General features: G+C 46.9%; 1 protein-coding gene across 1 annotated transcript; it reads left to right on the top strand.

The window, feature by feature from the left end:
- Positions 1-6,051: 6,051 nt before the first annotated feature.
- BO85DRAFT_449130 (uncharacterized protein) lies at positions 6,052-6,592 on the top strand (the record flags this gene model as incomplete). The annotated part of the gene is made up of 1 exon (XM_025660094.1): positions 6,052-6,592. The coding sequence occupies exon 1, from the start codon at positions 6,332-6,334 to the stop codon at positions 6,587-6,589; it is 258 nt and encodes an 85-aa protein (XP_025515950.1). The 5' UTR covers positions 6,052-6,331.
- Between the last annotated feature and the right edge of the window lie 4,940 nt (positions 6,593-11,532).

Here is an 11,532-nt window from a genome sequence, read left to right on the forward strand (position 1 = left end):
GAAGGGAGAAATATAAATGAAGGACTGTCTCTGCTTTATGATCTTTCTAAAGATACATTGGATATATTATCCTTCCTGGACACAGGGCGTATGTCTAGTTTCCCATCTTCAACTGTTGCTTTTTTTAGCAGTCGCCGGGGATTGAATCCACTATACTTTGTATGAGCATGGAGTCGAGAGGTCTCACTCAAAAATGCCTCTTTTTTTTGTTGTTCTTTTGTAGGAGTGTCATCCAGGGTGCATCACTATATATATAGGATAATTAACCCATAATGATACTCTATTGTACCCCTCCCATCCTCTCTAAATCTCTCATTAAATCCCTTTTGAATTAAATACTCACCTCCAATCTCTGGAATAGTAGAATAGTTCCTAGCAACCCGGGTAAGTAAGGTTGAAGGTTATATGTCATTTAGTAGTATTGGTGAATATCCAAGTACTAGAGTCGAGTTAGATTAGTATACAATTTGAAAAGAAAGAAACCGTGGATTGCAATTCAGCAAAGGAGATGTTGATGGAGTGGTACTTATTTACTGTTGTTGTCCATGTCGATTTGATGTCTATATATGAAGATGTTGGGTACGTGTGTGTCGAAGGATGGGGTGTAGAAAAGACGGATCATGAGGAGGAAGAGTTATATTACTGGCTATTTTGATGAATTGAGTTGTTTTTTAGATTTCTGGATGTAGTCTGTAGACTAGAAATCTTGCTTACTGATGAGTAGGGATTATCTTTTGCAGTATGATAAATGTTCAATTGCCCGCATCTGGGACGGAGGCTTCAATGTCACGTAGTATCCGATCTATACTACTAGTTATATAGTAAGTTCAAAGTTTATGTATGTGTACTACAATTATTGGGTTATTAAGTTGGTAAAACCAGGGAATGGTACTCAAGCAAGGTTATGATACTTAGTAGTTCCAAAGTAGTAGGTAGTATTCATCCCGCGATAGTTTAGTGAGCCGTACATATACTATATGTATGATCTAGCTACTAATACCATAGAAGCCAAATCTCGTACGGGTAGAGTTTATGTTCTGTGAAGGGAGGAACGGGGAGGTATCTAGTGGACAATTTTTCAAGGGATAAAGCCAGATCGGACAATAGACGCATTGTCACGCAGGGGGCTAATGTCAGATGACTGCTGGCATAGGATGGCAAGGCTTAATAGAGGGGTAGTAGTAAAGGTTGCACAGCGCATGAAACGGTAGGTAGAAGCTCCCCACTCAAATTGCGTAAGACCCCTGAAGGCACATATATGCAGGTTGGTTAGTGTGTGTGTGAGTGGCGACAGACAAGGGGCAATGGTTGGTGTGTATACAGAGTTGAACTAGTATTGATGTATAACTTCGAATTGGGCGAGTTGTCAGGACAGGAACCTCGCGACCAATGTCGTATAACCAGGCCTGGTGTTTACCCCACCAGATGACTCGCAAAGGCAACTCTAAACCAAAGCATAAGCCCACTCAGTGTTACCTTTCCATCAGGGCACAAGCCTGGACCTGGTCTGGCCTGACTGACTTAACCTATCCCGGACATATGGATCTGGTATGTTCAACCCGCCAATTAGACAGCGTCGGCTACTTTTTCCTACCCATCAGAAGCCCCGGTGAATCAAAACAACTCTTCAAGTTTCACTCACACCCATCAGATGACACGAGCCAGGAGCTGTGACAGGGTGCTGTGGATAGGATCATCGCGCTATGAACATCCACCAGGCGACAGCACGCCAGGCAGCAAGAATCCCGACATGGCACCCACGTCATGCCGGTGCGTCTCGCGACGAGACATGCAGTTTTGAGTTTCACGACAGTGTCAAATCTAATGCATATCACACTGGAAGAGGGCAAGGAAACGAGGGATGAATTCAACGGCGTAGTTAGAGTTATGACCCTTGTTTCAAAATCGCTTCGGGCTGGAATGCGAAACGTTGGTGACGGATTCAAGCAGGGAATCAGCTGGTGTCTAAATATAAACAGTAGGGTTGGAAAGTCGATTGGTCCATCTGTTGGTGAGGAATATAGTGGCAGATTTAAGGGACTATACAAGCATGGGTTAATCAATCATTCAGTAGATTGAATCGGAGGATGCCGGAATTTGGCCCCCGAGAAGTCTGTATCCCCTTTCGGCTTCCCCCCAACGCGGGCACGGAATTTCAAGGGAAACCTTCTCTGGGACAACATACTTGGAAGGTTACTATCGAGGCACATACAGGACCAGAACCATGGCTCCCGACCCACTAATGCACACAATGTCTGGCACTCATCCCTGGTTTCCCATCCCGAACACAGAACAAGGGAGAGGGAAAGAGAGGGAGAGGAAAGGGGAAAGGGAGAGAGAGAGGCTGAATAACGATGCCATTACTCCATAATGCTCTAGCAAACCGGGGGTAGATACTCACCCTAATCGCATTTTTTGTTTTCCCCCAACCACTCCGTTATTTCGATCGCTAGTTCGCATAAACAGGAACAAAAACACCCCACACCAATGCAGTAGCAGAAGCGCGATTCTGACTTTCAAACAACGGCCGTCATGTCTATTTTAGGCAGGTTAAACCCCGGAAGAAAAACAAGTCTGAACTGTGCAGACTGGCGCGGTTGATCACAATGCCATGCTGTGATTTTCTGATCAGCAGCAGCCGTCTCTATCATAGGTCGATCCTCCGCTCAGCCAGACGAACTGATGGGGCCGAGAAGAAAGGGGGGGCCCATTGGCTTGGGAGGTGGGAGGCCAGAACCAAAATAAGTGATCGGACACGCTGGTTGCCGCAGCAGGAATATGGTGCGGCCTTTCCCTGCCATGTTCTAGAAGGCCATTGTTCTTTTTTGGGGCGGGGAGGAGATGGAGATGGGGGAGAGAGGAAGCCCGTGGCGGTCCATCTCTGCTGGGGGAGTAAGTAGAGTTCAAGGAGGAGTTTGGTTACAGCCTCGGGTTAAGTTTGGGGCTAGTGATAGATGCAATAGAACCTCAGGCTATTGAAGGCGCCATTCTGAACTGGGCAGTTGGTGCCCGCGAAGGAGGCGCCCCAAAACGGGGAAAACCTCGGAGATTTCTCACCGTCAATCAATGCATCAGGGAAGTTTTTGGAGAAGATCTCGTGGGCGGCGATGGCGGGTGAGACATCCTGGAACCGGGTATGATGTCAGTCGCGTTCCAAAGGGAAAGTTTGTTCGTTTTTGACTTGCTCCTCGCATGAAGGTGCCAGCATCTGAATTGGACAAGCCATTTTGAGATGCAGCACAAAGTAAGGTGGTGATACTACTGATGTGTACTTTTTCAATGATAATAAAGTCCATTCTGGGTTTAATGGGGTGTCTCTTCTCTTTATCCAACCTTGCCCTAACTTACTACAATCACGGGTGACTAATGAAATATCAGATAGAATAATATTAATAATAATATTAACCATCAATTGACAGGGATTAGGGACTACGTACAAAGTTAGGTTTATGTGGCAGACAAACAATGGTAACAATACCGAGGGACGGGAGTCAATTCAGGTCAATCCATTGTCCCCAAGCGAGCTACTTTACTACTACGTACTACTGACCTAAGAATCTTACTTTACTTACTCCGTAACTATTCATCGACTACTGACTAGCATCTTGGTCCTGTCAGATGCACGACCCTTTAGTCCGTTCGCGATGGATGCCGATGCTGGCCCGTCAGGCGGATCCCAAGGACCAGGAACCAGTGGATGGTGACACCGCAGACAGGGGGGGCGATGGGCGATGACAAATAATGCCTCCAAGTGGACAGTTTCTCTTGCCCTCCATCCTTCGGGCTGACTCAGGACGCTTGCTCTGCCACAGTGTCACAGCCGAGCCGCTGGGTCAGCCATCCCCATCTTTGAGTGCGCGATCCATAGTTGCTGGTCTAGTTCTTGACACTTTCCCACTAGATCGTCTGTTGCGACTCGTGCAACTTTCGTTTCACCATTCTGGGGGAACTAAAAAATTTTTGTTCTAGAAGAACTGTCATTGAGCAGTCGGAGTTTCCGAAGAGCGGCAGAGTCCCAGGATCATCATGAAACTGCTTGACCCGCGGTTGCTTCGATCTCTTTTCGCTTTTCTTTTTTACGAGAAATGTTTCTTAATTTGTTCCCGTTTTAAAATCTATTCAGATGATCTTGTATGTACTTAGACTATACATAGACATCCGGGTGATGGCCGGATGATCGGGGGTTGGATTGGTCTGACCTGCGAGATCCAGGCTGGGATCTACACCCTTGCTCCATTCCTGCACGATCTGGGATCTGACAACAAATTTTTTTCTTGGGAAAGGGAAATTAAAATAATTTAAAAATGTTAGAAGATAAAAAGGCAGAAAAGCGCTAACCACTAGGCTGAATCGGGCATTCCGCTGCAGGTGGCCGGGCCCCCCCCCTCTCGGTGGCAACAATAGGGCCTGTCATTTTTGGGCAAAACTCAGTCACCAGCCTCTTTTGCCCTGCTGCTGACTGCGTCATCGGTGGCTGATGTACGCGCGCAGCCACCTTTTCTTTCCTAATCGGGAAGTCTCCCATCACCCCTAGTCCCTATCGAGCACAAAATAGTTCACCTAGTCTCAACTCTCTCGCTCTCACCGTCAGAAGGCCGCCCCCTCAAGGGCACCAGCTCAATCCGAATAGTTCCATTCCTCTACCGCTGTCTGCTATACTACCCACGACATGCACTAGGTAGGTCATGGATCTCTCGCTAAACACCGCGCTCCGTCGCCACCCCCTTCTCTCAGTGAATCGTGAGTCCTGCACGACTGACCAGATCGTAAATTAGTGTTCACCCAGATCCTTTTGCGACACCGCAATGGGCATGTTTTACTAGTCAATACTTCATACTCCATACTGGATACTACTAAAGGATTTCCCAGCAAGGCCGGCAGAAGCTCTTCCTGTTTGGGAAGGAGCCCGTGGTATGGAGACTGGACAGACTGGGTCCTCCTGCGATTGAGGCTACCCTCCCATTGACAAATCATTCCACGACGAATGCAGCCCTGATCTGGCAAGCCACGAGGATCGCTCCATTTAGGTTTACACGCGAAGACCTGACGGGCTTACTCGGTCTGGAGACTTCAGCGCCATCGTTGGTCGTTAATTATGGGTCAGCCACAGACGAAACTTTGACCGTCTGGCTGGTTCGTACCGAACTCTCCTGTCAATTGGCGCGGGGCAGACTGCCAACTAGAGAAAATGAACAATGCTCTTTTCAGATACCACCCCGGAGATTAGTACTGTCATCGCTCAAACTTTGCTTGTCATGATTCGATGTTTCCGACTTAGGGTTTTGTGCTTGAATAGTCGGGCAGATGCCGAACCTCCGATCTCAACTTCGTTAAAGTTGCCTTAAGCTTTGGACTAACTTAGGCATCAGCATCAACTTTGGGCTCGTTGATCGTAATTGATTTGGACATCCTTCCCCCAAAGTGTCTGACACCTGGGCTTAACGTCTTGGGATGCAGAGCAGCAGCGCTAAGAGAGACAAGAGGAGCAGACCGTTTATGGGCTTCCGCATTACGGACATGAAGTGGAAAGTTTAGTAGATTTCTCTGGGATTAGACCTTTTTGTGAAGATTTGCGGACAGATGGCGTCAACAAACTCTGACCGGTCTCTGTTAGCTCGCTAATATTGGGTACACAGTAGTGCAAACCGGGCGTGTGTGCGTCTACACCTCCGCTCCATCTCCCGCTCACTCACTCACTCTCGGTCTCGCTCTTTCGGACGATAAGGATGAGACAGGGAAGCGGATCTCGTCTGGTCTTGTTCAGCGCGCCACCCATAGGAGTGGTTCTGATCTGTCCCCACGATAACAATCCGGGACCGACACGTACTGGGTAACCACTATATTTTGTCTAATTACCATTGCGACTCGGTTGATGCCAGATCCCTGGGACGGAGTACACATCGTGCACACTCCCGCTTTGCTTGGCCCGTGACTCTGTCATTTGTCATTTGTCATTGGATGCGGCGGTGATTCTCCCGTTCCAGGGGGAGGAACCAATCAGCCGGGTCGCTTTCCAGAGCGACTTTTCCGATCGTCCCACCGGTGGAGTACGTCATGGGCTCGTGACTGGCGGACACGCCCAATCCATCCCATTTTGACACTAAACGCAAATGGAGGATTGCGCCCCGTTCACACTAGACTAAAAAGTCACTACTACCGACTGTCAACTCGCTCCATTTTTCAGCTCTGCCATGTTCATGTTCTCTATCCGTGGCGGGATCCAACCATTGCCCAGACTGGCCCCACTGCCCACTCACCGTCCACAGTAGACTTAAGACTAGTCCATCATGTGTCTGGGTTTCTCATTGTCAGAACTATTAATCAGTGTACCATGGATGCACACCTCGTCCCTGTCATCGCTCTTGTTCTCATGTGGTTGTCATCCCTGAAACTGGATCCTAAACTTTCTCTCCTTTCCTTTTCGGCGGCTTTTTCCTGGATTCCCAGAGCTCTCCCGAACTTTGGATCAAACTCCTCATCCTCCTCGTGCGCGGGCGCTGCCCGTCACACCAAAAGGGGAGGAGGAGAGGGGGGTGTGGTTCGGGATCCAGACAATTTACAACTAATTAATCCCACTTTATCGCAATAACAGTCATGCATATCATTCGTTAGCAGAGGGCACCAGGTCCAGTAGTTGACTCTCCGATCCTAATCAAACCGAGTCATTCCCAACTTTTGCATGGACCTTGCTTGGTCGCGGCCGACAAAATCACATCAACCCTTGTAATGAATCCTGATTCAATCTGCCACATGCAATTTTTGCCCCTCTAATCGCGGCATGTCAACCTCCAATACCCACCTCCTAACCGACAAGCTGAGATGTCATATGCACGGGCAATGGATCTTGCATAATATATGGGTAATAGTGACCAATCATCTCCTAGCCCGTACTCGTCTAGATGGCATTGGCTACCGACGTTAGTCATGTTACCTACTCAAACCACGCCGCTACGAAGGGATAGAGGGGGGCCTTGCGGAGAGGGTAGTAGCCACGCTCGCTATAGAAAGAGAGGGGCGATGGGGAAGGAGACCGAGTGACCCTGGAGGGAGAGAGACAACTGTAACTGACGGTATTGAACGTGAGGCTCTCCTCTCCTCCCCAAAAATCGGCAGCAGCGTTAAACCGGTGATGAACAAGGTCACCCACATTCAAGCCAGGTGGCTCTAGTCTCCGTCAATAAATTTGAGCAAGGTTATCGTGTAGTGTTACTTACCATGGGTCTCTTAAAACCGTGGAATTAATTGGTCAATATTACTAGTAACTGACTGCCGTTAAAAACGGACAGCGATGGAAAAACTGGGAAGACAGGCCGACGTGGATCTTCTGACCACAGATTGCAGCTCATCTGGAAAAGCAAGTGGGGTCGGGTCCATGGAAAAAGAAGAACACTTTCGGCGATCAGCCCTTCCTTGACCCGGAAGTTGGGACCTCTGCTAGTCAAACCCGATCAAAGGCCTTCTCCTCTTCTCTTTGCTGCTGCCGACCTATGACCGACCGAATTTAGCTTCTGATTCTCTTCTGTCATTCAGCTGATTTTCCCCGCTGTGGGAAATCCTTCGAGACCTGTCAAAGACTCGTCATGAGAGTGCACCTACCACTGGAGTTGTTGATACTACTACTACGTATTATCATGATCGATCTCGATGAGATGAGACCATCTAACCGGTCGATCGGACTTTCGCCCTACCTAATTACCTTGCAGCGGGCGTAACGCCATAGCCGTCACAATACATAGTAAGTAGTGTAGCAATTCTGCAAGGCAGGTTAGGGAACAGGAAATTTGTGAGATGGCGTGGGCACACTCGCTCCTTGTCTTGTCCTGCTGTACAGTGGTATTTATTAGCGTGTTATTCAATGGCTTTGATTAACTTTCATCCTAACCGTCTTAAATCTAGGCGCATACTGTTTGGGGATAAGCTATGACTTGTGATGCACTTGGTAGTCTCTGCTTGGTCAGAAGTGGCCCTACGCGCCTGTTCTGACACCAACACCACTGTGGAGACTAAACCCGGCGATCTCATGTGCTAGATATTTTGCTTTTTCCTCCTTTCTTTTCTTTTCTTGATTCTCGCTTATTTCCACCTTCTTTCTTTATTTAATTTTAATTTATTCCCATCTGCCAATTCTTATTTTTCTCCCCTTCTTTTTTCCTTTCTTGTGTGCATTTTCCTCGACTCTCCGCCCGTGATTGGCTTGGAATTTCATAGCTGAAAAATGAATTCCTCCCACACCCCCTCCCTCCCCAAACTAAGCCCCGGCCCCTCTCCTGCATGACCACTAAGATCGTTTTTGGCTAGACCTGCAGCCATGCCTGCTCCGGACCGTTCCTGAGCGAGAGGATTTGCTTCCTTGCTTCTCCTTAGCTTCCCTTCCGTGCAGTACGGACTGCATTGGTGTGCCAATTGGTTGGCCCAGTTAAGTGATGGGATGGGATGTGGCCTACATGAGAGGAGGAGGCGGGCGTCAGTCCTTACTACCACCCTGTGCAACGTAGCTGATGAGCGACTAATAGCAGCGCTTGCTCTTGAAGCCCGGCGGCCTACTAGTACCTACTACTTACTACCTGACGATTACTTACGCCTGCAGGAAGCTTTTTCCGTAGTCCTTTGAGTCAAGCACGGTTGGCTCGGTCTTGTACTACCCCCACCTTATACGGCATTTAATTAAGCAGAGACAGCAGCAGTAATTAAGTGAGACGTTCTGTACCACCTTTAATTCTGTGGGCAAACCCCGAACATTCAGCTAATATTTATTTTTTTTTCCCCTCTTTCTTTCTTTCTTGCTCGCTTGCTTGCTCTCGCCACCGTAAGTCGTAAAGTTTACTCTTGGGTAGGTAGTGTAGTACTTACTTACCTCAAGAAAAATTAAATATTACGAATTGCTGCCATGCTTTATTGACTCTATACTAGTAGCACGATCATTCACTCACCGCAAGGATTTCGTGATTATTATCGTTTAGTTTTTAGTTTTTTAGCTATACTTTATTTATCTATCTACGGGGCGATCAACCATCCGAAAACCGCGGTTGCCATTTAAAGACCATCAATCTACAGATTACCAGGTAATAGAAAACCCGTGTTGTGTTTCACCGGGTGAAATAAATCTACCCTAAAAAAAGAAAAGAAGGGGAACCCGGGTTTGACAAACAGTCTAACCGACTTAGCTCGTTTCTGGAATTTTACCAGTTACGAACATGGATGGGGCGTGTGAGGCGGGCAGACACACACTCATCACTCAATCACACACTCTCTGTGTTGAAGGGCAAGGAGGAAGAAAAGAGGGGACGGAGGGAGAGGGGGGGGCCCGGAAGGAGTTCCTTCCCAGTTTCAGCTTCGTTTTGTCCTGGCGTGAGCCAGCCTAGTCTAGCCGATGATGCCGCCAACCATCTCGGACTCCCCTCCCCCTTCCTTTCCCACACAACCCCCGACATATGTTAGTGCTATTCTGAGGCTAAGTTGGCTCCTGATTAAGGCGCCCGCGGGGGGGAGGGATCCCGAGTCATTCAGAACAGGGGACTTAATTGCGATGAACTGCCCAAAAAGCAAAAATAGGAAGGAGTCTCGGAAAGGAATGGAGATTTGGGGGTAGTTTATGGGGATGGGGTATGATCGTTTGTGCATGGTAGATAAAACATAAGCGCGATCGATGGTTGATGAGACAGGTTGGCAGTTTGATGATGAAAAATAACTGTGACTACTGTATACTACTTACTACTTCGTATAATCCCTGAAGCGAGCAGCAGCAACAACAACAACAACTTCCTCGCACCTCATAGACGTTTCGGGATTTAGCGCTGGATACTACTATCGCCATCCAGGTATCTCTGCCTACGTACCCTATCTAGTTAATTGCTGGACAGTCAAGGATATCTAGTACATGCATGCATCGCACTTGCATGGGTTACTACTAGACTAACACACGGAATACGCTCAGATAGGATTTCCTGATGGCGATGGCAGACGAAATTACCCAACTGAGTAGGGGTATTTAGTATCCAGTCAACAGACAGACTAGGATGTTCAGTGAACTGTCCACACCTTTGTAACGCCACTGAGATAATCGCATCCTTTTTATTTTTACTATGTATTATTTTCATAACTTTCTTTTCTTACTTGCTCCAGTCTTTTTCCCTCCTTCACCCCCTCTCTACTAGCTGTTCGACGCAGCCTCCCTGCGCCCGAGACGGGTAATCACTCCAGATCCCGAGCCCTTGGCACCATCTGTCAAGACAACCTTAAGAGCGAACATTATTATTGTTATTATCATTATCGATTCAAGGCGACGAGAAGGATGGGGTGACCAGGAAAAGAAAAGAAAGGAAAGGTCCGACATAAAGAAAAATACAAGAATGGCATTATTCAAAACAATCCATCATAATAACAACAACCACAATACTAATAACAATAAAACCAAAAAACCGTCAACGAATCACATTTTTACCTTTTTCTCAACAATTTTCTGATTGAGTGAAAATAAAAGCCATTTCCTGCACAATTTCTCATTCCTCTCTTTCTCCCTCTAGTCTGCTAGGAAAAAATAATCCCCCATCTTCTTCAGTCTTTCCCCCCGTCTCTCTCCTCTTGTGCATGCCCTTCTGAATACCGCCGGAGCAAATGACGGTCGTCTGTAGTTTGTGGCTACTGTATCCACTCCCACCCATGATCGTCGGTTTTCTTTTAGCTGGGTCTACTTTGGCCCCCCTCTTCTCCCCCCTCTCCCCTCACCCATCTTTTTCCCCCCCGTCCCCGCCCCCCCTGTTCTTGTCATTTACCCATGGGCCCTACTAACTAGGCTAGGTTTTGACTTACTGTAGTAAGTAAAATATGGATGGCGTTAGTATGGGACAGCTGACGGACGGCAACTGCCAGTTTACTGTGCGCGTGCACCAGTTTCAGAGAGAGAGAGAGAGAGAGAGAGAGAGAAAGCCAGATCTTGTGCCTGTCGGCTTCTCTGACTCGACGTTTCTTTCATTTTTAAATTGGTTATTTTTTTTTCTTACGGGGAGGTTTCAAGGTAGGGATAGCAAGTTAGTATTGTGTATACAGGTGTTATTTTTGTTTTCTGTTTATAAACAACTCCCCTTCTAAACTCATTCTTCTTCTTCGTCTTCTTCTTCTAACCGCGAATGGCATCACTAAATGTACAGCTTGTCTTGCAGGAAAGGATCTATCTCGGAGTTGGACGTGCATGGTGATGATCCAGCAGTGTTATTTGTCTCCCGGGAAAGGGAAAGGGTTAGTTAGTAAGTTAGTGGAGGGAGAAAAGTGAGAAAAGAAAAGAAAAGAAGAATAGGGAAGTAAATTAAAAAGCGAAAAATTATCACCACAAAAAAAAAGGCAAAAAAGGAAAAACTGACATGAGAAGAAAATTTAATTAAAAATTGAAAATGGAAAATAAAAATCGAAGGAGGAAAGAAAAAAGAGAGAGAAGAAAAGAAAAGAAAAAAGGATTGGGGCGACCGAAAAAAGAAAAAAGGGTTAGAAAAAATAAAATAGTAAAATAGAAAAGAAAAAAAAAAAAAAAAAAAAAAA

Source organism: Aspergillus piperis (assembly GCF_003184755.1).
Source record: "Aspergillus piperis CBS 112811 unplaced genomic scaffold BO85scaffold_8, whole genome shotgun sequence".
Taxonomy (NCBI): domain Eukaryota; kingdom Fungi; phylum Ascomycota; class Eurotiomycetes; order Eurotiales; family Aspergillaceae; genus Aspergillus; species Aspergillus piperis.